This window comes from Ovis canadensis, chromosome 1 (assembly GCF_042477335.2).
Source record: "Ovis canadensis isolate MfBH-ARS-UI-01 breed Bighorn chromosome 1, ARS-UI_OviCan_v2, whole genome shotgun sequence".
NCBI classification, from domain to species: domain Eukaryota; kingdom Metazoa; phylum Chordata; class Mammalia; order Artiodactyla; family Bovidae; genus Ovis; species Ovis canadensis.
In genome coordinates, this window is record NC_091245.1 from 14,815,439 (window position 1) to 14,841,121 (window position 25,683).

At 53.3% G+C, this 25,683-nt stretch overlaps 2 protein-coding genes and 1 pseudogene across 2 annotated transcripts in view; 2 read left to right on the plus strand and 1 right to left on the minus strand.

The window, feature by feature from the left end:
- The first annotated feature begins 2,848 nt into the window (after positions 1-2,848).
- LOC138438924 (bone morphogenetic protein 8B-like) overlaps positions 2,849-25,683 on the plus strand; it is a 44,197-nt gene continuing 21,362 nt past the window's right edge. Inside the window, exons 1-3 of the mRNA XM_069586970.1 lie at positions 2,849-3,185; positions 21,292-21,481; positions 21,907-22,055. Of these exons, the coding sequence (XP_069443071.1) occupies positions 2,849-3,185; positions 21,292-21,481; positions 21,907-22,055 (676 nt within the window). The remainder of the gene's footprint in view (positions 3,186-21,291; positions 21,482-21,906; positions 22,056-25,683) is intronic.
- LOC138438927 (proteasome activator complex subunit 3 pseudogene) lies at positions 12,625-13,766 on the minus strand (annotated as a pseudogene).
- LOC138438919 (succinyl-CoA:3-ketoacid coenzyme A transferase 2, mitochondrial-like) lies at positions 23,872-25,449 on the plus strand. The gene has a single exon (XM_069586957.1). It carries the CDS (start codon positions 23,872-23,874, stop codon positions 25,423-25,425), a length of 1,554 nt encoding a protein of 517 aa, XP_069443058.1. The 3' UTR covers positions 25,426-25,449.

Genomic DNA, 25,683 nt, shown 5'->3' on the forward strand with positions numbered 1-25,683 from the left:
GCCAGTTCCCCTCAAGTTCAGGAGTTTCACGATCCCACTCACAGATCACCTGTCCCCACTTTTTCTGCCCTTCCAGACACTTTACTGGCCCCTCTGTCAGAGAACAGCCTCCATTCTGCCTTCAAAGAGACTGTTCACTCGTGACCCCTGAGGGCCACTGGAGGGCAGGGAGCTGGGCAGCTTCATCTCTGGCTCAGGGCACAGTGCAGATCAGCACCCAATGGTTTATGGGAATGTGAGGCTATCATTTTGAGAGCACAGCCATCTCCACTCATCCTAAACGGAGATAATTTGTATTACAAGAACCAGACCAGCGCTAGCGCTGCTTGCAGTCTTGCTGGGAGACCAGTATCATACAGCACACAATGGGAGAATTACAGGCTAGATCTGAGGCCCCCCCAGACTCAAAGAGGAAACGCAGAGGGAAGCTCAGGAACACAGGGACAAGGAAGAGGGCAGGAGATTTCAGAGACCTGACCAAGTCGACAAGGGGACACCCTCCACTCTGTCCCCTGCCTGTGCATGCAGTCACCAAGCCTTGTGGATTCACTGTAAAAGCCCTCCATCCCATCTCTATTAGAGGATCATTGTTGTCTTGACCCCTCGCATTACTGTACCTGTCTCCAGCTGTAGGTCCTGAGTCCATGCTCCCTCCAATCCATAAGTCCCCTCTGCATCCAGCCTCTGGTCAGGTCCTGGGCACTTTGAATGGCTAGTCTGAAACATTCTTACCAGGTTTAGCAATCTTGTAGAGATTTACCTGTTGGGTAAAACGAAGACTAGGCGTAAGACACCAGCAAGTGACTGGATTTAAGATTTTATATATTTTTAAGTTTGATGTGATCTTGGGGAAATCTGAATTTTATTGGATAAATCATACATTTATTTTGAAGTTGTATCTTTAACCCACACTGAGGTGCCATAACCATCTGCTATCCAGAGTCCTCACCTGGTCACTTGCCCCCCAGTCTTTCCAGGCTTCACTGAACAGCTCACTTGCATGTGCTTACCTACTCCGACCCAGCTCCACTGTTGTGTGACTTGAGGGAAGTCCCTTAACCCCTGGGTGCCTCTGTCTCCTCATCTGTTAAGTGAGGTGGGGAATGGGTGGTGCAACTCCCCTATAACAAGGTGTGAGCAGGAAAGAAATGACACAGAACATGGCTGGTACACGAACAGTGCCATCATCTGCTATCCTTATGCTCTTTGGAGTCGCGGCCTTCACACAAGCAATTGCTTCTACCTTGAAACACTCCACTCCTGACCAATTCACTCCAGCTTTCAGAGCTCAGTTTACGTGTCTCTTCCTCTCAGTGCAGCTCCTTAACCATAAATGAAAAAACAAGGTGAGATTAGCACCTAGGGAAGGGTCTGTGCAGAATGGTGGTGGTGGTTTAGTCACTAAGTCGTGTCCAACTCGGGACCCCATGGACTGGGGCCTGCCAGGCTGCTCTATCCATGGACTGGGGCCTGCCAGGCTGCTCTATCCATGGACTGGGGCCTGCCAGGCTGCTCTATCCATGGGATTCTCCAGGCAAGAATACTGGAGTGGGTTGCCATTTCCTTCTGCAGGGTATCTTCCCAATTCAGGAATCGAACCCAGGTCTCCTGCACTGCAGGAAGATTCTTTACCGACTGAGCTATGCGGAGCTAGTCAGTCGAGGAGCCCTGTCTCAAACCGCTGAGGGCCATGACAATTAAGATGCAAAAGATCAGGAAGGACGCGAGAGTTCCTTGACCGGCGGGAGGCATATCCCGCGCGGCTGGACCCGCACCGGGGTCCAGTGGGCGCACAGCAAACCTGGAGATGACAGCGCGGCTGCTGGAGCTGCTGGGGCGGCCGGCCAGAGGCGCCGACCGAGAGCGCGCCGGAGCCAGGTGGGTGGGCGCGCCGGGAGCAGTGACACGACAGGTGTCAGAGGTCCCGGAAGGAGCCCCCAAAGGCTCACACAAGAGGACTGCGGGGAAGACGCTGGGAGGCCGGCCAGCAGCTGCAGTGGCGGGAAACTCTGGCCCAGATGCTGCTGCCAGAGGGATGAGACTCACTCTCTAGACTTGGCTGGTACCCGCGAACCCCTCCAGCTCTAGACCCGACTGAGACGTCTCGGGTCCTGGGGTGACACCCCACGCACCAGGCAGGGCTGCCGGGTCACTTCGGGGGCCAGACGAAGAGTTGGGATCCGGCTCCGGCAGGGCGATCAAGGAAGGACACGCCTCTGCGGGAGCGCAGAATCTGATCTCCCCGACCGTGCTTCTACCCTGGGTCCCCAGTCCGCGCGCCTCTCGACAGCGCAGCCAGCAAGGGAAGGGGAGTCCAGGACAACAGCTGGCCCCAGACAGCACGACTGCGGATTTCTCGCTGTATCACCTACACCGAGTCTTATCTCAGTCTCCATCGCCAGGCACACAGAGCCCCTTTCCAGAGCCTTGTCCCCGCCCCTGCGCCCCCATTGGTCGGGTCCGAGGGGTGGGACCCGACGGCTCCCAGCTCCGCAGAGAGAGGCGGCCGCGGCCCCTCGGAGCGGTACAGGCTCGGTCCGCACCTCCCCGAACCCGACGGCAGCTCTCCCTGCGCCTCTAAGCTAAGCGGCCTCGGCAGCAGCCGGACTGTCGGGCGCAGCGGAACGGACAGACTAGCCGATCGTCCCTGGTTCCCAGAGGAGCTCCTGCCCGAGGCGGTGCGGCCGCAGCCGACGGTCCGGGAGCTCTAGGGACCGCGCCGCGTTCGCGGGCGACCTACGCCCCGTCCCGCCCGCCCCAAGCCAGGCCCGCCGCGCGCCGTCGGGGCGGCCCCATCCGGGCCCCGCTGGGAGCGGATGCGCGCGCGGTGAGGCCGCCGGGTCCCGCCATGGCCGCGCGCCCCGGGCCGCTCTGGCTGCTGGGCCTGGCGCTGTGCGCGCTGAGCGGCGGCGGCGTCCCCGGCCCGCGCCCCCCGCTCGGCTGCCCGCAGCGCCGCCTGGGCCCGCGCGAGCGCCGCGACCTGCAGCGCGAGATCCTGGCGGTGCTCGGGCTGCCCGGGCGGCCCCGGCCCCGCGCGCCCCCCGCCGCCGCCCTGCTGCCGGCGTCCGCGCCGCTCTTCATGCTCGACCTGTACCGCGCCGTGGCCGGCGACGACGACGAGGACGGCGGGGCCCCCGAGCGGCGCCTGGGCCGCGCAGACCTGGTCATGAGCTTCGTCAACATGGGTGAGCGCGGGCCCCGGGCGGGCGGCGGCGACCCCGGGGGACGGCGGCGGGCTGAACGGCCCTACGGGGGCTGAGCGCGAGCGGCGGGGGCGTGCGCGCCACCTCGCGCAGGGGGAGCGCCTGCTGGGGGCGGGGAATCCTTGTCGTGGACAAGGACCTGCGGGAGGATAACCTGCCCGGCTCAGGGCAGCGAAGTCTTAGGGATGTGGGGGTCGGTGAGCTGCTGGACAAACAGGGACGGACGAGGAATGTGAGTCCCAGAGGTGTGTGCCTTCACCCGCCCCCAAACACCCCCGACGGTAAGATCCTGTAGTGTTAGGTGGACGCAGGTAGTGCCAGGAAGACAGTCTGGTCCTGGCGAGTCAGATGAGTAAACAGAGGCTGTGATGCTGTCCCTGTGATAAGGGCGGTATGAAGCGTGGGACAAAGTTCAGCGTGGAAAACCCTGGTCACGGCATCAAAGCACCAGAGTTTAGGTGAGGACCCAGATGTCCTGAGCCCACACCGAGCAGCCTCTTGCCTGGGTCACCTAGGGGTGGGGGCAGGGGAGGGGAAGGCGTGGACTCAGCTCAGTGGGGCAGGGACTGTGGTCTTGTCACCCTGAGCTCGCATCTGGGACTTGGCTTGTCGTGGAATGAGTATCCAGCCCCAGTGAATGACCCAATGGGCAGTTTGAACCCCATTTGTTCTCCCCAGCAAAGCCCAGCTTTTCTTCTCTGCAGAAGCTATACTCCAAATCATGGAGCCATTTACCCTTTTCTCAAAGATCACCTTTACCATAACTAAACTCTCTTTAATCTACATTCATGAACATAGGTCTCCCATCCTCCTTGTTTCCTGCCTGTGGCCAGTGAGGGGCATGGATCTAGGCTGCTGCAGACACCAGGCTAGACCTGGGGACCAAGGACCATAGCTCAGGCTCAGGTGGGGAGAGCCATGGGACCCAGAGCAGAGAGAGGCCCCTTGCCAGGGCCACCAGCCTCCCTCCACCTTGTAACCCCCCAGCAACCCTGTTGGCAGACATGATATTCATCCCCATCTCCCAGATAAGGACGGTGAGGCTCAGAGGGGCGGTGTCTTGCTCAGGACAACGTGACCTCTGTGTGGCTGAGCTGGGACAGGCCCAGGTTCTTTGGCCTTCCATCCCAGGCTCAAGGAGGTGACAGTTCTGTGTCAGAAGATCAGGCTTTCATGGTGGAAAGAGCTGTCAGAGGGGTTTCAGCAGGGGGACCCAGGGGCCAGAGCGACAGCAGGTTTCATGCATCTTCGGCCATTTGCTTCCTACTGGTAGGGCAAGAAGAGGGGACAATCTGGGAGGCCTGTCCCCTCAAACCAGAGCTGGTGATGGGTTCAGGTGGGAAAATGAGCCACAGGAGGTAGTCGTTAACCTCTGCTGAGAGCTCAGGACTTGGGCTGGTGGGTTCAAGATGCCACCTTTGTGGTTAGAGATGGACAGGGTGGGGAGCTGGGGATAGAGGCGACCATATGTGGAACTGAGGCTGGAGCTCTGTGCTGGGGACAAGCTGACTCCGGGCACAGGACCAAGAAGAGCTGTGGATACAGCCCCCATGAGAATGCCCCCACGGGAGCCCTCCGTGAGTGAGTCACCACCTAGCCCAGGTCCCTCTTTCCCCAGCAGCCCCCGGGGCAAGGGGTACACGGCCCTGGTGGCAGCTGCTGCTGTGAGTGAGCAGCACCCTGAGCTCAGGACCTGGTTCCCCTCCTGCCTCTGCTGTGTGGTCCTGGGGAAGTCCTTGCCCTCTCTGAGCCTCAGAGCTCTAATTGTAAAATGGGTTTCCTCATGGTCTGTCCTCAGAGTTGTTGTGAAATAGGTTGATAGAGCAGAAAGTCAGCCCCCTTTTAGGGGGAACCCAGCCCTGCTCAGTGCTGACCCCAGCCTCTCGCAACTGCTGCTCAGCCTTGGTGTGGATGTGTGGAAATGTCCCACCTATCTTATAGACACGTGAGACCCAAAAACAGATTTTTAAAGCCAACCAAAGGTGTTCCTCAGTTCAGTTCAGTCGCTCAGTCGTGTGCGACTCCTTGTGACCCCATGAATCGAAGCACACCAGGCCTCCATGTCCATCACCAACTCCTGGAGTTCACTCAGACCCACGTCCATCGAGTCAGTGATACCATCCAGCCATCTCATCCTCCATCGTCCCCTTCTCCTCCTGCCCCCAATCCCTCCCAGCATCAGAGTCTTTTCCAATGAATCAACTCTTCTCATGAGGTGGCCAAAGTACTGGAGTTTCAGCTTTACCATCATTCCTTCCAAAGAAATCCCAGGGCTGATCTCCTTCAGAATGGACTGGTTGGATCTTCTCGCAGTCCAAGGGATTCTCAAGAGTCTTCTCCAACACCACAGTTCAAAAGCATCAATTTTTCGGCACTCAGCCTTCTTCACAGTCCAACTCTCACATCCATCCATGACCACTGGAAAAACCATAGCCTTGACTAGATGGACCTTTGTTGGCAAAGTAATGTTTCTGCTTTTCAATATGCTATCTAGGTTGGTCATAACTTTTCTTCCAAGGAGTAAATGTCTTTTAATTTCATGGTTGCAGTCACCATCTGCAGTGATTTTGGAGCCCCAAAAAACAAAGTCTGACACTGTTTCCACTGTTTCCCCAACTATTTCCCATGAAGTGATGGGACCAGATGCCATGATCTTCATTTTCTGAATGCTGAGCTTCAAGCCAACTTTTTCACTCTCCTCTTTCACTTTCATCAAGAGGCTTTTTAGTTCCTCTTCGCTTTCTGCCATAAGGGTGGTTTCATATGCATATCTGAGGTTATTGATATTTCTCCTGCCAATCTTGATTCCAGTTTGTGCTTCTTCCAGCCCAGCATTTCTTATGATGTCCTCTGCATATGAGTTAAATAAGCAGGGTGACAATATACAGCCTTGACGTACTCCTTTTCCTATTTGGAACCAGTTCCTACCAGTTTTTTAATAAAAACGAAGACTTGAAGTACCATAGGCCTATAAATGTAGCAACTTGTGAAGCTGTTTTACCAACCTCATTCCATGGCCTCAGAGAAGTTAAATTACCAACCCAAGGTCACACAGCACATCCATGACGTCATTGAGGCTAAGGATTCTAAATTCCAGTTTCTTCCCACGCCACCTCTGCGTGCTTCCATGGAGATCTAAGACTTCTGATGCTATGGATTAACAAGCCGATCTTTGTTCAGGGGAAGCCTGGTGTGTGGGCAGGTCCAGCCAGCTGTCAGAGGGCCTTCTTTATTCTGATGTACTAATTGCACTAGTAAAACTTCTTCAGTTGGAGCAGTTTAACTGGTAATTATGTGGGCTGATGCAGGGATTAGGCAGCTACCAGCGTTGTTTCCTCCTTTGGAGGCCCCGGCCCCGGGCCCCTGAAGGTCCTCGGGCCCTGAACCACCCTGGAGTCTAACAGCAGAGTCGCTGCGGCGTCAGCACCCACGCTGAGGCTCCCACACCTGTGGCCTCCAGCTCCCCTCTGCTGCTGGCCTCACTGGCTCCTGAGAGGCCAGGCCTGGGGCTTGCTGGGCCCTGACCATCAGCAGCACCTGTAGGACCCAGAGGCCTGGGCCTCTCAAAGGCTTCCGTCCAGGGGTCGGGCCTCTGTCCAAGCAGACACTCCAGGGGCCTTCTGGAGGCGTGACTGCTGGAGTCTGTGCTGGAGGCCAGGGCTGCGGTCAGAGCCGGGCCCCACCTGGCCTGCCTGTCAGTCTCTACCCGTGGACTCTTGGCTCCCTTTGGCCAGGACACAGAGATACGTAGGTCTGGGACCTCGAGGAGTGGACAGAGCTAGTCCCTGGTGTCGCCTGAGCTCCAGGGAGGAGACCCTGAACTGGGAGGCAGCACCCAGGGTCTTGGCCCTCCTGGGTCCTCCGTGGATTCCTGCATGTCCTTCCCTTATCTGGTCCCTTCTCAGCCCACTGCCCACCCCTCCGCGCAGCTCAGGTGTGACTGGCTGGACCCCGAGTGTCTCAGGCTGGCCTGGCCCCTCCAGAGACAGGCAGGAGAGACACCTCTGGTATTCCTCCTGAATCCTTCCCCACCTCCTGTCTGCAGAGTGGGGGTGCCCATGCTCCAGACTGAGAAACTGAGGCACAAACAGCACTGCAGGCTGACGTGTCATCAGAACTGAATGGGACCGTCTTCTCCTTTGTCCTGACCCTTCCCTGAGCTGGGCTCCCTCATTCCCATGGTCCCGGGCAGCTGAGGAGAGGGGTATGAAGGAGCTGAGCTCTTGGGTTCGGGAGAGGCAGGGCTCCGTGGGAGTGAGGAGCCTGCCCGGATCCTGTTCAGCCCCTGACCTTGAAGGAGTGACCCCTCACCTCCATAAGCCCCGGGGTCACTTACTTTGCTTCCTTACTGCAGAGTTCTTTCATGTTTTCCTGACTTCACTCCACAAACGGTCCTGGGGCGCTTGCTCTGTCCCGGGCTCCATTCCAGCTCCTGGAACATAAGAGGGGACGAGACAAAGACCCTCCTTGTGGAGCTGACCTTCCGGTGGGAGAGACTCATGCCTGCCCCTCAGCCGCAAGGTGACTGTCACCTGGCCCACACAGTGACGCCCTCCCTGGGCATCAGGAGGGGATGGCCAGTGTGAGGACGGGCAGGACGGGCTGGCGTTCTGAGCCGGACTCAGAATTTGCCTCTCGACTCCACCTCCTGCTGCCAGTGTGAGCTGCACTCTCCAGTCCACCTCTCGGAGCCTCCGTCTCCTCCTCTGTAAATGGAGATGCTCATGGAGCCCACCCTGGAGGCTGTTCAGGGGCCGTGTGAGCAGACACCCAGTGACAACCACATGCCGAGACCCTCCATGTCTGTCCTTCCATCTCATCTCACAATTACAGTCGCATCTTTGTTTTAAGAGGCTCAGAGAAGTTAGGTGGTCTTCCCGAGGCCACACAGCTGGTCATCTTCCTGCCTGTGTATCTTCTGCTCTTGTCCTACACAGAAGTGGCCTCTCCCCCCGGCCCAGGGCCCATGATTAGGTGCAGTGGGTGCTGCTCAGTTGGACTGTGTTGAATGTATGTTGTAAACTGAGAGTCCTATTTTTAAAGTGTCTTTCTTGTGTGGGGATTTACAGATAAAGCATGCTCACTGTACAAAACTCAGTTTACAGAGGAACACGTAGCCTGAGTGCCCCTGGGAAACCTACTCCTACCAGCCCATCCCCTCAGGCAGAGCCGCTTTCTGATTTCTGTCACCAACCAGTCCTTTGATCTGTTCCCAAACTTCATGAGAATGGAATTATAGTACATACTCTGGGTCTTTCACACAATGAATTGTTATTGAGATTCATCCATGTTTTGTTGTATATATTGTTTGAATATAAATGAGTTGTCTTGCATTGGAAATCATGCTTATTTGGGACATTTGGGTTGTTTCCAGTTTTTGGTTGTGCATAGAACTGTCTAAATATCCTTGTATATATCCTTGTACACAGGTATACTAAACCTGGATTTCCATCCTGACTGTGCCACTTGGGAGCTGCGAGACATCACACAGCTTCCTTTTAAAGTCTCTGCACCTCATTTCCTTTGCTTTAAAACAAGGTTCATAGGGACTAACTCCCAGAGTTGTGTAGGATCTGTGATACATACACGCAGGTCAGATGCACACCTGCTACACAGTAGGAGCGTAATACGTGGGAGCTGATGTATCACATCCTGTTTCTGAGCCCTTGCTCACATTGTACCCTCTGCATAAAATATACTCACCTCCATTTCTTCTAAAAAGGAATGGGCAGGGGTTTCCATAAATCTGACTCTTCCTACCCTGCTCCTCTCAAGGAGACAGACTGCTTCCATGATCAGAACCCTCACCCTTGATCGCTCGTATTTCTCAGGATTTGTCTGTATGATCTGGGGGCACATCTAACCTGTCTTTTTGCCACCTCCCCCCAGGAAACTGTAAATAACCTGAGAACAGGGACCAAACATGAGTCTCATGGCAAACCAACCCCCCAAACAAATCCTGCCCCCGACCCCTGTGCGGCCAGCTCTCAGGGCAGACTGGCGATGCTGAGGGAAAGAGGCAGTGGGAGGCAGGGAGCACCGAGAGCCAGGGGAAAAAGCACAGAGCAGGGCCCGCCTCCCGTCTGTGCAGATCAGCTCCCCTCCCCTGGGACCTGAGTCCCTGCAGGGCCCTGCCTGGAGGACCATGGCCTCAGGAGGTCGCTCTCAGGCACCTGTTGATGGAAGAACCTTGTGAACGGGTGACCACCCCCCCATCCCAGTATCGCCACCAGAGCAAGTCTGGCGCCACTTATATCACATGGGCTCCAAGTCTGCAATTCCACGTGAAGGGCCCCTAACCTGACACATGATGCCCGGCAATCCTCTGCTCCCTTGGGCCTCAGTTTCCTCATCTATGCAGGGTGGCCCCGAAGGCCTTTCCAGCTCCCACCAAAGAATGTGCCCCCGCCCTCCCCACCCGCTGGTGGCCGCCCACCCCCCACCCTGGGGGTGAGGCAGGCTCGGGGAGGGAGCACACGGCCAGTCCTCACAGGCACGCACTCAGAGGGACAGAGGGCGTGTGTCACCATGACCGCGTCCTTCTGGAAAGCCCCACAGTTCGGGTCTTTCCTAGGTTGACCTGGAGGAGCCGCATCCTCCTTGCTCACATCTCCTGGGATCTATTTTTGGCCGTGGCGGGCTTGATGTGGTGCGGCGGGCGGGTGCCCCTTATAATTTGGTCTCTGAATCTGGCTGAGGTCTAGATGGCAATTATGAGCATGGAGCCATTTATGGAAACAGGTCCTGAAAAAGTCAGTAATGAGAACTGACTAAAAATGCCCCAGAATGAAGCAGCGCTGAGATTCCTGAGTGGGAGGGAACCCTTCAGGAGGCAGAACCGGGAGGTGATGGAGTCCGCCCCTAGGACCTGGGGCTGCGGAGACTGGGTCTTGTCTTAGGTCTGAGGGGCCCCTTGGCCTCGTTACCAGTGGGACCAGCCAGACAGGCCCAGCCCGTCTGCCTCCAGGGCCCCGGGGGAGCCTGTCCTCCTTGTCAGGCTGTGAACAGAGGCGAGTCCCGCAGCAAATAGAGAACATGGGTGGCTTCAGATGGAGGCCCGAGGTGACCTGGAAGCCACTCCCAAACCAGCAGGACCCCCCAGTTCAGGGACTGCACTGCTGGACACTGAGTCACTGTCCTGGGGACCAGGGGCCCTTGGGAAGAGGAGCCGGACAGCCCCTCTCCGGGCCCAGGGGACACGAGGGGCTGGACGAGCAGACCACCGAGGCCTCCCATTTCCACCCAGTTGTTCAGTTTCTGCCTCCAAATTGGTCACCGTCCAGAGGACAGATAAGCCAGAGATGGGGACCCGGGGACAGGGAAAGGGAGAGACTGACAGGCTGATGTGTGTTGGGGTCAGGGGAGGGCAAGGACTCCCTGGATTGGGGAGTACAGCTGGACTGAGAAAAGAGTAGCCTTTATACTTGGTGGGATGGGGCAACCCCCGGGAGAGGGCTTCAAGGAGGGTCTCCGGGGAGGGTGTTTATACCAGATGGTCCAGGAGACCATGAGGATGAGCCGGGCCAGCTCAGGAGGCCTGGAAGCAGAGCCAAGCTTAAGACCCTCCCATGGGCCCTGAGGGGCTGGGGAAGGGCTTGAGGGCAGGAAAGACTGTCAGGACAGGAGATTGCATTTTCTTTTTAAAAAATTTTATGGAAGTATAATTTATTTATAATGTATTAATTTCTGCTGTACAGCAACCTGATTTAGTTAAATATATACACGTGTCTTTTTCAAGTTCTTTTCTCCATTAGGTTATTACAGAATATTGAGCAGAGTTGGCTGGGCTGTACAGTAGGTCATTGTTGGTTATCTATTTTATTTATTTATTTATTTATTTATTTTCAAAGTACCTGTATTTTTAATAATTTCTTGACATGGTAAAAGAATTTTACATTACGATCCAAGGGCAGTAGGGGGAGGAGGAGGCGTACTGGAACAATCCAACAAACAAAAAGGGAAACTGAGAAACACAGGATGGGAGGAGGGAAGGGTTTTAGCTGGAAGGGGTCTGGAGGGTGGGTAGGGGCACTGCCCAACTAAAATGCAATTGGTTTGTTACTGAATACTATTCATGGGAAGACAGCATCCGAACTCCTCCTCTATAGCGTAACGGGAGACCAAAATGATGCGCTCAGATGGAAATATGATTGGAGGTTGGAAGACAGAGATGGGGCGGGGAAGGGGCAAGGATAAAAGTCAGCAACAGACACTGAGAGAAAGAAAGAGAGCCACCAACAGACTCTCCTGGAGTGGCAGAATAAAAACGTAGGGGTTGATGAGGGTTAACACAAAAGTTGTAACAAGTGGTATCTCTGGAAGATTTGAGAGATAAGAGGCAACTCTTCTATGGCTGTGACTGGCTCGGCAGATTTCCACATACACACACCGTGTGCGTGCGTGCATGCGCATGCACGCACATATACACACCAGTGACCACCTTCCCGGGGAGCACAATACTACAAATAAGAAAACATCTTCCCCAAAGGGAAAGCCTTGTAGCAGCAGCAGCATCTGGCCTCACAGCTGCAGACACCCTTACCCCAACTTACAACTGGGCTGGGAAGAGGCAACCAGGGGTCAGAGGACAAGCCTTTGCAAAAACGCCCAAAGGGACCTGAGTCACGGAGGAAGCGGCCTTCCCCACTCCCTCTGCTTCTTTTCTCTCAGCTCACCTCCAACTCACAGCCTCAGGCACCAAAAGGCTACACTATCAGGAGACAATGGGCCCTGGTGGAAGAGGACTAAGACACCCATCACCTTCTAAACAGAGTGTGTGTGTGTGTGTGTGTGTGTGTGTGTGTGTGAGAGAGAGAGAGAGAGAAAAGGCGAGAGAGACGGGGTTCACAGGTGGGCAGGGCGGGGAGAGGGGAGGGAAGGGCATCAAGTACAGCAGCAAGGCGTGTGTGCTGCACGTATACGTATATATTTATCACACACATACGTGTATGTGAAAATCCTAGTTATAAAAACATCTGAAGGAGCTAGGGGCTTGGCAGAAGAAGATCTAAGGTGTTTCTTGTCATGATCAGGTTCAAGGTACAATGTATGTAGACGGGAAACCCTCAGTCATCACCAGGGCAACTGTGGCAGGGAGGATCCGACGTCCCAGAGTGGCAAGGGACACTAACCTTCCTTCCGGAAGAGAGGAGTTGGTCCCCTCCATCCCACCCCAGTCCCTACAAAACACCAAGCACATTCCTTCCAGTTCCCTCAGCTTCTAACCAACTCATCATCAAAAGGAAGAAAACACAAAGCCCAAGACACAGGAGGGAGCCGGGGAGAGAAAACACAAGTATTCTTGTGCCAGGATCCTGCACACGCAAACCTGGAGTTCTCCAGAAATTAGGACAGGGGGGTGTGGGGGCATTAGAGAAGGAAATAGAAGAGTTCCTGAGGCCTGAAAAAAGAGGTAAACACGTCACAGAACTACATGAGAGTTTCATTAGACTCTAACTAAAAACAGAGAGAGGTGTGATTACTATTTCCAGCCAGTTTCCCCATCACGATAGTCATGTAACAAACCAAGGCAATGTCGGTCTTGAGCCAGACTCACAGAGTCCCCTGACCCTGGCCCCGGCCTCAGTACAGTGTCTCTGCATTGCTGCTCCGGGGCCGTTTGATCTTCTCAATATTTTTCAGGATCATGTCATGTAGAGTGACATATTGATTCCTTAGCTCTGATATGATGAGCCGAAGGCTGATATATTCTTTCTCGTCAATCTCTGTCACGGTGCGACGATAGTCTTCCACATGGGGATATTTAGCTATTTTAGAAACCAATTTGGCTCTTGTAATATAATATCTAGAAATCTGGTCCAGATAAGATGCAGCTTCACTCTCAACAGTTCTTAGTTCTGCAACTGTCTCCTCCTGAATGGACACCCCAAAGTTGTTCCCATCTTCTATCCTAGGAATCAGGAGTTGTACCCACATTTTGACCGTGTTGCATTTCTCAATCAGCAGCCGGATCTCAGGCTTCACTTTCTCAATAATGTCCACCAGCTGCTGGTTGCTTTTTAGCATCCCATTGGGCATCACAAACACCTTGGTTCCCTGGAAGGCCTCTTCACATTCATCCAATCTTCGCTTCTTGTAAATGGGACCATCCAGTCCATCATGGCTGTTGGTGAGAAGAATGGGGTCAGGGACTGGGAGATTCATGTCTGAGTGGATCTGAGTTAGGTCATGGATGTTTAGGATTGGTTCCTTCAAAAAACTATCAAGTTCTAACAACTTCTTTGGGAAAAAATTTGCCACCAAGTCTTCTGCCTCACTTGTGATCCGCTCCCTGAAAGAATCAACCTTGAGCTTCACTTCCTGATCCACCTTCAGCAACGAGGCCATGGCCGGGCCGGGCCGTGTCCGCTCCGCTGGAGACCGGAGGCGCTGTGGGCTCCGGGGAGGGTGTCAGAAGGAAGGGAGAATCTCGGCTGCTTTCAGGACGCGGCCTCCCTCGCTGGGTCACTCACTGATCACTTGCTCCCTCCCTTCGTGCGGTCGGTCAGCCAGCCCGCCTGCTGCGTGTCCCTGCTGCCTGCTCCCTCTCTCGCTCGCCCTCCCGGCTTTCCGGTTATCTATTTTAAATATAGTAGCATGTACATGTCAATCTCCAGCTCTCAGTCTATCCCTCAAACTAATATTTCCAATTCAAGCTTAGGATTATAGACTTTACTCAAAAGCTTTTTTTTTACATTTTATTTTTCTATTTTCTTTGGCACTGAATAACTTGGTCCTAACGACATTCATATGATCATTGCTGTTGTTCAGTCACTAAGTCATGTCCAACTCTTTAATAGGTATAGAATAACATCATCATCATAGCAATATGCTTACTGAAAAGTTAAGATTTATTTTTAATTTTGTCCTTAAGCTATTCTACTAGGGATATACATCAAATTATTCTGTTTGAAAATTACTTGAAATTATTCCTCACTGTGTGGTTAAGCCACCAACTCAATACACCCACCATTTGTTTACTTTATTTTGCGTTTTAGTGTTGGGTATTACTTTTCGGTTTTATATTTTGAATTATTTTTGTTTTATACTTATGTGAAATAGTTTACAAAATTTACAAAGCAAGGGACATTTGGAGAGACCTAGCTTCCATGCCTGTCTCATACACTATGTCTCTGCCCTCTTCCTCCCATAAAAGGTAACTACATTTTAAAAAATTAATTCATGTATTAATTGTTGGCTGTCTGGGTGTTCACTGCTGCTGGCGGGCTTTCCCTGGTTGCATCACGCAGGGGTGGCTCCCTGGCTGCAGAACCAGGACTTCGCACTGGGGCGGCTTCTCTGGTGGAGCACAGGCTCTAGGGCCCCTGGGCTCAGCAGTTGCGGCACAAAGGCTTAGATGCGCTTCGGGATATGCAATCTTCCTGGACAGGGATCAAACCCATGTCCTCTGCACTGGCAAGTGGATTCTTTACCACTGGACTACCAGGGAAGTCCAACTACTTACTTTTTTTAATTGAAATATAGTTGACATACAACAGTGTGTTAATTTCAAGTATACTACATAGAAATTTGACATTTGCATACATATGAAGTGATCACCATAAGTCTAGTAACCTTTTGTCTGCATACAAATTTATTATAAAATTACTGACCATATTCTTTATGCTATACATTATACCCCATGACTTATTTATTATAACTGCAGATTTGCACCTCTTAATCCCTCCATCTGTATCACCCACTCCCACTATTTTTAATAAGCTTTTTAGTTTGTAGTCTATCTCTCCATTTAAAGAATAAAATGCATATATATGTACATATGACACGTATCCATTTTCATGTTTATATTTTTAATGTATTTACTTATTCTTCGTTGCCCTGATTCTTCATTGCTGCACGGGCTCTTCTCTAGTTGCAGCAAGTCTGGGCTACTCACTATTGCGATTTGCAAGCTTCTCGTCGCTGTGGCTTCTCTCGTTGCGGAGCGCGGGCTCTAGGGCACACGGGCTTCTGCAGTTGTGGCACGTGGGCTCAGTAGTTGCGGCTCCTGGGCTTCTAGAGCACAGGCTCAATAGTTGGGGCACACGGGCTAAGTTGCTCGGCATCATGTGGGATCTTCCCAGATCAGGGATCTAGCCCGTGTCTCCCGCTTTGGCGGGCAGCTTCTTAACCTGTGTGCCACCAGGGCAGCCCCTAATATTTGTATTTTGACATGTTCTTAGATAAAAGGCATATTATCTGTACTGTTCCCCTTATTTCTTTTTAAAATAAAACTCTCCTCTGGAGATCACTTTCTTGCAGAATATAGATGATCTCTTTGTTCTAATTTACAGCTCTTTAGCACCCCATCATGAAGAGGTACCATGGTTTGTTTATCCCATCGCCTACTGATAAACATTTGGATTGTTTCCAGTGTTTTTCTGTAACATATTACAAAACTGGGCTATAACAAATAGTCTTGTATGTACATCTTTTTGTGTTGTACCTTTGGGACAATTTTTAAGCAGTGAGATGTCTAAGTCAAAACATGTATCATTTTGCTAAATGTTGCCAGAGTCCCCTCCATGGGGATTATGCCATTTTGCCTGCCTGCCTGCCAGCAACACATGAATGCTTGGTCTCATCTTAGAGTGTCTTAATTGAAAGATTTCTCCAATGTACCGCATCTAAAGTAACACCACACTGAACTGGAACTATAACTCCAATTTTTAAGATAGATATATCCAGAAAAATAGAAATCAATACAGACATATGTTTATGCGTGGGTTCAGATTTGTTGCTGTCATTCAGTTGCTAACCCATAGAGTAAATTAAATGTGCATGAACCCATAATGATAGAAATAAATGAATGGATAAGCATGGGAGGAAGAACAAGTCTTCTTTTCAAAGAAATTCCAATTAATAAATGTAGAGTGAAAGGAAACAGAAAATCACTATTGCAGATAGTGCAGTAATAATCACTACAGGCAAGAGCCGCTCCTGGTGCTAAATTAGTGGGCAGAAGTGTGAGGGAAAACAAGGTATATGCACAAATCTCAGTGTTTCTCCCTCAAGATGTATATCATTTCCAAAAGAAAAATAATGACATTACAGTGAAGATATGTGGCAGATACCACCTTAACCAAAGAATTAGTAATCACTAGTAATAATACACGGAGAAGGCAATGGCACCCCACTCCAGTACTCTTGCCTGGAATATCCCATGGATGGAGGAGCCTGGTGGGCTGCAGTCCATGGGGTCGCTAGGAGTCAGACTCGACTGAGCAACTTTACTTTCACTTTTCACTTTCATGCATTGGAGAAGGAAATGGCAACCCACTCCAGTGTTCTTGCCTGGAGAATCCCAGGGATGGGGGAGCCTGGTGGGCTGTCGTCTATGGGGTCACACAGAGTCAGACACGACTGAAGCAACTTAGCAGCAGCAGCAGCAGCAGTAATAATACATGTTGGAATTATGTCATTCAATTTGATGTGCTCAGTAGGGGACATTATATCCATGGTATTCTTCTCCAAAATCTGTAACTTCGATTTAATAATGAGAATTCGAGAACACATCAGATAAACCCAAACTGAGGGACCGTCTACCACATACCTGACCGATGACCTTCATAATGGCAAGGGCAAGAAAGACAAAGAATGGCTTAGCACTTGTTACAGGTCAGAGCAGATCAGGGAGCCCTAACAAGGAAATGTGATGTGGGATCCAGGGTGGAATCTTGGAACAGAAAAAGGACGTAAGCGGGAAAAATGGCAAAATTCTAGAAGGGTCTATAATGTACTTAATAGTATTGTACCAATATCAGTTTCCTGGTTTTGAACACTATGCTGTGGTTTGGTTATATAAAATGTTATCAGTAGGGAAAGCTGGGTAAATAATATGGAAAGTCTTTTACTGTTCTTGCAACAATTTTTCTCTTAATCTCAAGATCAAAAATCACTACAAAATGGAAGTTAAAAGCATAAAGTGACCCCACATACCCGCTTTGCACCCCCTCTTGCTGTCCTTCACAGAGCTCCTCCCTTACAATGATTGTCTGTTTTCTACCTGATTTCCCCACTGCGCATAAACTTGACGGGCACAGGGGCTGGCCTGTCTTGTAGACTGCAGTTTCCCCAGTACCAAAGTACTGACTTGCATACAATAAGCACTACTTTCAAATGTGTTGCATAAATGAATGAATTAATGTTCCCAGATATGCCCAGGGAAAAATGAATGGAAAATGAGTGTTCTTAGAAAACCTCCAGAGCGTGAGAAGACAGCATAGGCAGGGATCTACTCCCACGTGCCCAAAGGTGAAATTATGGGACACTCCACCCCCATGCAAGATTAGGAATTCCTACCCTAGATTCTGCAGATGGAAAGAATAATTTACTACCCAGAAACCTTACTTCAAACATCAGCAGTCCCCCCCAGGACATTCACAGAGACAGGATTCCTGGCAGGACTTATCTCAGATGGCCAGGAGCCAGAACATAGGTCAGGCAGGGACCACCTCCTGCCCTGCGGCATCCCCACCCATCCCCCTCTCTGCCTGTCTGAATCTGCCAGGGGACCTGGGAATGAACTTCCCAACTCCACAACCAGCAGCAAATTTTACCGGGAAAACCCAGGAAATCACATTGTACAGACCTTGGCCTTTCCCCTAAACTCCCTCTACAGAGCATCCCACAGCTGCAGCAGGGTGGGAAGGAGGGCCAGGTCAACTCCGAGGTGGGGAGGTTATGCCATTTTTGCAGCACTGGATGGTGGAGGGCCACTGCGGTGGAAAAAGCCCAGAGGAGAGCCAGAACTCCTGGGCTCTGTCTCCACACGTGCATAAAAGTGGGAGAAGACTGTGTGCAGTGCTCTTTCTTCCTTGGGCTCTAATGTTCTGGAATCATCAGCACGTTCATAAAGAAAATGTTGCTTTATGCCTGAGCCAGATCACAGTGGACGCCCCCACTGGCAAGGCAGGGGGCCTACCTCTCCTGGCCTGGGCATTTTTGGGAGATTCCAGACCTTGGTTAGAGGGGAAAGTGGAGGCTGGGCATGAGTGTGCACTGATAAGGAAATGCTCCTGAATAATCGGAAAGAAGCATGTGCCGGGCCACCACCAAGTGCAGCCACAGAAGCAGACAGGGCTTTGGACCCTTTCATTTCATTTCTGTATCAAATGGTCATTTTGTAGATGTGGATTCTGAAACGCAGAGGATCAAGTATCTTCATAAAGGTCAGGCAGGTGGAAAGGAGGCTCTTTGAAGCCATCCAAGTGCCTTTCAGTTGCACTGATATATTTTTATGTGAATCTTTCATTCCATAATTTATTTAGAAGAATAAAGCTGAGTATCTGTCTTTCATCTTCTGTGGCTCTTGAGTCACACATGAAACCCCCATTGGTGCTGGCAGGATGTTCTTACTTTGTTATGTCTGTTAGGTGAGGAAATTAGGGGTCAACACCCCTCCCACCTCCTAAGGAATGGCCATCGCTACTATCCCATGATCCCTGCCCTTTACAAAGCCCTTTTACAGCCCTGTGTGGAAAGGATCCTAGGACCTCCCCCCAACTTCCCAGATGAGCAGACTGAGGCCACCCACAGGAAGTACCTGGTTACTGACAGAGTCAGGGCTAAGACCAAAAGCCCCAGTTGGAGATCAGGGCATCTACCCCGCTCAGTGCTGTTTTAGTGGCTAGAGCAGGAGCAACCAGCCCGGGAACTACCATATGGAACATCCAAGTCTCAATAAATCCTGCTCCTTAACACCAGCATCTGAGAACCATCTTCCCTAATCCACAGAAGCCACTGCTGAAAAGCCATATATCCACAGATTCCTGCAAAGAAAGCGGGGCAGGGCAGCCGGGGATGAGGGGAGGGCTCTCCTTTGGTTAGTGACAGTAATGTCTAGTTTATGGCCTCATCTCAGAAGTTTTATCCATTTCTGATGAAAATCATTTTCTTAAAATGTCCCACCGCTAGTGCTTGCCTGGAACAGCTGGGACAGGCAGTTTCCTGTGCGGGAACTATGGGGTTGGGGTTGGGTGGGCATCGCTTTCACACACCCACAGCTCAGAGGCTGGGAGCTGAGGTCAGTCCAGGGGAACAGGGCTCTCTGGACCTAGCACATGTGGGCCCCAGGTCAGCAAGGGAGGGAGGCCACAGAGCTTGGTGCCCTTGGAGCTGGCAGGTTCGTGGTTATTCCCTCAGTCCTGGATCCAACGTGAGTCAGTGTTAGGCCTGCAGACAGGTTCCCAGGGACCCACCTGTCAGCCCCCTCTTTGTCTTGGGGGCAGATACACTTAACGATGCTTTGAGAGGGGTCCGGTACAGGGCATGGCTGAGCTACCCTTTTTCATTCTTGGGGTCACTCCTTGGAACAGCCAACAGCCTGGACCTATTTCACCCTGCAGATCAGGGCTGCTTCCATAGCCACATAACAGAGGTGGTCTCTCCAGTTACCTAATCCACGGAAATTGTCCCCAAAGCTGTGTGTGTGTGTGTCTGTAGGGAGGAGGGGAATCATGTGGTGATATTCATGGCGAGCATCACTTGGTGAAGGTTCAGAACCCTGCCCTCCATGCCCTGCCTGTGTGGGAGGACCTGGATCTGCCCGTGTCATGCTGCCCATGAAACAGCCTGGCTGGTGGGTGGGCATTTGCTGCGAGTCCAGCCCCCATCAGACGATGGGCGTTCTGTTCCCTCCTCCCTAGTCTGGGGATGAAAAGCCCATCTCCTTCCCAAACACGTGTGTCCACTGGCCCCGCACAGCACAGCTGTTTGCCCATCCCTGGACCAGGTCCCCACCGCGAGGACAGGAAGTGCTCCCACATCCGCCTCCACCACCAGCCTGGTGACTTGTGGTCGCTGAGTCCAGTAGCCAGAGAGAGAATTTTTAAAAAGACTCACAAACATGTAATTAAAATCTCAGTGTTGGTTTTAGGGGAAGGCTTGGGGCGGCTCCCACCCCTGCTTTGTGGAAACACAGATTTTTAGTGTTTGAAAGTGACAGGAGGCTAAAGTGAGATGCCCTAAATATACTGTCCTGGGCATTTCCGGCAGCTGGGGAAATGTGGGGTTTACTCCACTCCTGCGGTCTCTTGCCCAGACTGAGAGCATCCTAGCCACCAGCCCACCTCGGGTCCCTGCAGTCTGGGCTTTACCCTCGCCTCCACACATAGCTTCCACTCCACCCTCAGACCACGACCCCCTGCTGCCCAGAACCCTGGCCCTCCACTGGTCAGAGCACAGCCCACGCTCCAAGGCCAGGATTCCAGCCCTTGCAGCTGGACCACAGCCAGACTCACACCACGAGCCCCAGCTCTACACACCTGTGCACAGAGGTCCCCTCTGCCTAGAAAACCTGTCCTCCCACCTTCTCCACCCACCAAGACTCCATCCTGGCCTTCAAGGCCAGTTCAGGTGTCACCTCCTCCAGGAAGCCCCCTCAGATCACGCCATGGGACCCTACAACTTCCCCAGCCAGCATTTCCAGGAGCTGTTCCCCTACCATGCCTCTTCCTGGTCCTTTCCCTCAGATCCCCCTCCCTCTTTCCTCTTGTTCCTGTCCCCCTTTGCTGGGTGTTATTACTGTTTCTCCCTGCTGGTGCCATTGTCCCTCAGCTCTAGACCTTTACTAACGCTGGTTCCTGCCTCTGTGGTTTCTTCTCCCTTGACATCATGGCACATCCACTCTCACCCCAAGGCCCAGCTCCAAAGTCAGCTACACACCCAATCTCCCCTCACCGGCCATCCAGACACCAGCAGACTCTGGGAGCCCTCGTCCCACTCAAATGCATTCAGCTATGTCTCTTTTCAGCCTTGGGTCTGAGTCCGTCTCCCCAGAGGAGGGACCTGTCCTGTACCCCATCTGTGGGTCCAGTAGGATGTGAGCAGGGCAGGCTGAGTTTAGGGCTCGGGGGCCATACATGGACTCTGCCCTGTGGCACTGCCACGTGGCACTGCCACATGCCGGGTGCTGAGCCAGGCATCTCACCACACAGCTCTCGGAGCCCTCTGAGCACCCAGGAGGCAGAGCTGGGACAAGCCTGTTTTCGAGGGAGTCAGTCCTGCCCAGACTGCCCAGGCCCCCGCCTCCCACCCTGGAGCCGGAGCCCGAACCTCGAGTGACCGCCAGCCCCGCTCTGTCTTGCAGTGGAGCGTCACCCTGCCCTGGGCCACCAGGAGCCCCACTGGAAGGAGTTCCACTTTGACCTGACCCAGATCCCAGCCGGGGAGGCTGTCACGGCCGCGGAAGTCCGGATTTACAAGCTGCCCAGCACCCACCCGCTCAACCAGACGCTCCACATCAGCATGTTTGAGGTGGTCCTGGAGCAGTCCAACAGGTGCTTGCCCCACACCCCCCCATACACCTGCTCAAATCTCTGTCAGAGTGTCTGGCCCAGCCCTGGGGTGCATTTTCCAGAAGACAGAAGGGGAGCTTCCTGGGCAGCCCACCCTCAGAGAAGAAAGATGTTTGGCCCAAGGCCTCGTCTCACTGTGGGGACAGGCCAGCAGCAGTCCTGGATTCAAGTCCCCAGCTGTCTTGGCTGTGGGACCATGGATGGGTCACTGAACTCCTGAGCCTCAGTTTCCCCATCTGTACACATGCTCCATAACACCTTTGTAGAGTAGACAGTGAGATAAGGCCTGAAAGGCACCCAGGCCAGAGCCAGGCGGGTAGAGGCCCCACGAATGGTCCCCCGGCGGGCACTGGAAACACAAAGGCAGCTGTGCTGGCCCTCGGTTAATTGTTCTTTCGTGTCCACAGGGAGTCTGACTTGTTCTTTTTGGATCTTCAGACGCTCCGATCTGGGGACGAGGGCTGGCTGGTGTTGGACGTGACAGCAGCCAGTGACCGCTGGCTCTTGAACCGTAACAAGGACCTGGGACTCCGCCTCTATGTGGAAACAGATGATGGTAAGACAGGGGTCAGCATCGAACCTTCCCCTGGGGCTCCTCCAAGGAAGCTGCTGGCAGCAGACACAGCTGGAGCCCCCTCATTTGGCCCCGGAGGGCTGGCCTTTCTCAGTCGAGGGGACTCAGTGGGTAGAGGGTGAGGGTTCCTCAGTGCAGGACAGCAGTAGGGCAGGTTGCTTGCCTTTCCAGGCCTCAGTTTCCTCACCTGTAAAATGAGGATTCGTGCCTTCATTCATTCATTCAGCCGGTGTTTGGGGGAGAGCCTCTTTTATCCCAGCAGTGGGACTAGAAACCCTGCAGGTGGGCCCGCGTTGGTGTGTTTGAGGTGCAGCAAGGGGACGCCATGGCTAGAGCACAGAGAGCCAGGGAGCGACTGTGAGGAGACTGAGAGAAGTGGCCAAAATATAAAGTATGAAATCAGTGTTATATTTTTTAAGAGAAGTGGAGGCTGGCAGGATCTGATTCAGCTTTTTTATAAAACAACCCTCCGAGACGCTCCCCCGCACGGGGGTGTAGCCTCTCCCCTTCCTTCAGTGTGGGCTACACTTAGTGACTTCCTTCCAAAGTGTGCACAGGCCAAGGTAGTAACTTTAGGGGGAAGCCTGAGTGGCACCCCCTCAGCCAGGTGCTTGGGCTCCTATGAACATCTCATGTAGCTCCCAGACACCCTTGATCTGACAAGATGAGAACACTTCACCTCCGTGGTCTTTATCCTTGAAACCCAGAACCCCAGTCTCACCATGAGAAAAACACCAGACAACCTAAAACTGACGTACATTCTACAGGAAAAAAGACACTGAGAAATGAATTAAATCCGAGTCAGTCATGGTGTTTAGTAAATAATAAGACACCAATATTGGTTCATTAGTTGTAACAGCGGTACCACAGTCATTTAAATGTGCTTTCCAGGTGAAACTGGGTCTGAGCATGTGAGAACTCTATATAATCTTAGAGTATTTTCTCTGAATCTCAACTATTGTAAAATGAAAAGTCCATTTATCTTATGTACAAAATAAATATCCTCTGATTAGTGGGGAGAGTAGACTGTGGGGGACAAGAGCGAAGTCAGAGAGGCCCCACAGCCTCGCAGGGTCGAGGTGGGAGCTGGGGGTGGGGGAGCTTGTCCAGGGAACGGAGGAGGGTGCTTGGAGGCCGCACCGGTGACAGGACTGAGCCAGTGGCTCTTTTTATTTATTTATTTATATTTATTAATTTTTATTTTTACTTTATTTTACTTTACAATACTGTATTGGTTTTGCCCAGTGGCTCTTTTTAACAGGTTTGGTGGTGTTCTTGCCCGAGGTGGGGACAAACAGAGGAGGAGCAGGTTTGAGGCAGGAAGGCAAGAGGTCTCCTTCGGCGCGGCTGTCGTTGAGGCCCGGCTTGACGAACGTGGAAATGTTGCAGGACCGGGAGCGCTGGGGACACAGGTGTTGGAGCCCGTGCCCCGGGGGTGGAATTTTGGGGGGTGGGGGGCGACGCGAGTAGCGCGCCTGGGAGGAAGGGTGACGATGGAGAGGGCAGCAGGCCGGCGCCCAGGCTTCCCGGGAGGGACGTCGCCCCGGGGTCTCCGAGCGTCAGGCCCGGGATCCCTCTGGTCCTCCAGACGACCCAGGCGGTCCCGCCTCCCGCCTTCGCGGCCCGGGAAGCGCGGGCCCTCGGGCCCTCGGAGCGCGGAGGCGGAGCGGAGCGGCGGGAACCAGCCGGGCGGGCGCATCACGGCTGGGCGCCCCCTGCTCTGTGACGCGCGGGCCGGGACGCGCGGTTGCCTCCTGTCCCCGCCGGGCCCGGAGCCCGAGCCGGAGCGGAGCGGCCGATGGCGGCCCTGCGGCTCGTGGCGTCGGCGCTCGGGCGCCGGGTCCCCGCCGGCCGCTCGCGGCGCGCGCTGGCGAAGGGTGGCGCGTGCGGCTTCGCCTGCAGCGCCCGCGCGCGCGTCAGGTTCTACACGGACCCGGTGAAGGCCGTGGGAGACATCACTGATGGCTCGAGGATCATGATCGGGGGCTTCGGGCTCTGCGGGATCCCGGAGAACCTGATAGGGGCGCTGCTGAAGACCCGCGTGAAGGACTTGACTGTGGTGAGCAGCAACGTGGGGGTGGAGAGCTTCGGTCTCGGCCTTTTACTGGGGACCAAGCAGATCACCCGCATCGTCTGCTCCTACCTGGGGGAGAACTCGCTCTGTGAGCAGCAGTACCTGGCGGGTGAGCTGGAGCTGGAGATCACGCCCCAGGGTACCCTGGCCGAGCGCATCCGCGCAGGGGGCGCCGGTGTGCCCGCCTTCTACACCCCCACGGCCTACGGGACCTTGGTCCAGGAGGGAGGCGCACCCATCAGGTACTTACCAGATGGCCACATCGCCATCCTCAGCCAGCCCAGGGAGGTGAGAGAGTTCCATGGGCAGCACTACCTGCTGGAGCATGCCATCACCGCTGATTTTGCTTTGGTGAAAGGGTGGAAGGCCGACTGGGCAGGAAATGTCATCTTCAGGGCCAGCGCCAGGAACTTCAACGTGCCCATGTGCAAAGCCGCCAGAACCTCCGTGGTGGAGGTTGAAGAAATTGTGGACGTGGCAGCCTTTGCCCCAGAAGACATCCATGTTCCTAACATTTATGTAGATCGCATAATACAGGGGGAAAAATACGAGAAAAGAATTGAGCGCTTAACTGTCCGGAAAGAGGATGATGAAATATGCACGTCTTCAGATAACATAAGGACACGGATCATCAAGCGGGCAGCTCTTGAATTTGAGGATGGCATGTACGCCAATCTGGGCATCGGCATCCCTCTCCTGGCCCCCAACTACATCAGCCCCAACATCACCGTGCACCTTCACAGTGAGAACGGGATCTTGGGCTTGGGTCCCTTTCCATTAAAAGAGGAGGTGGACGCGGACCTCATCAACGCGGGCAAGCAGACAGTCACCCTTCTTCCCGGGGGCTCTTTTTTCTCCAGCGATGAATCATTTGCCATGATTCGAGGGGGACACATCAACCTGACCTTGCTGGGAGCCATGCAGGTTTCCAAGTACGGTGACCTGGCTAACTGGATGATACCCGGCAAGAAGGTGAAAGGCATGGGGGGTGCGATGGATCTGGTGTCCAGTTCCAAGACGCGAGTGGTGGTCACCATGCAGCACTGCAACAAGGCCAATGAACCCAAGATCGTGGAGAAGTGCACCATGCCGCTGACTGGGAAGCGGTGCGTGGACCGAATCATCACCGAGAAGGCCGTGTTTGACGTGCACAAGAAGACAGGACTGACCCTGATTGAGCTCTGGGACGGCCTCACAGTGGAGGACATCAAAAAGAGCACGGGGTGCCCCTTTGCCGTCTCCCCGAACCTCAGACCCATGCAGCAGGTCAAAATGTAGCCCGACCGTGTGCTTCTGCCTTCACCTCCCAGGACTGCATTCCAAGGAAGCCACAGTCACATTTGTACATTTCACCAGCATCCTGCCGGCTTTGTCCTGCCATCCCAGGCTGCCTGCCCCTGGATAGCCTAGGTTCTCTCAGGAGAGACGTGCCTTTAATTAAAAATGAAAGGAAAACAGACACTGCCTTGTATGTCCTGTGAGTTCTGAGAAAGCTGTTTCCATCACCCTCCTCACTGTCTGTGATATTGTTACTGA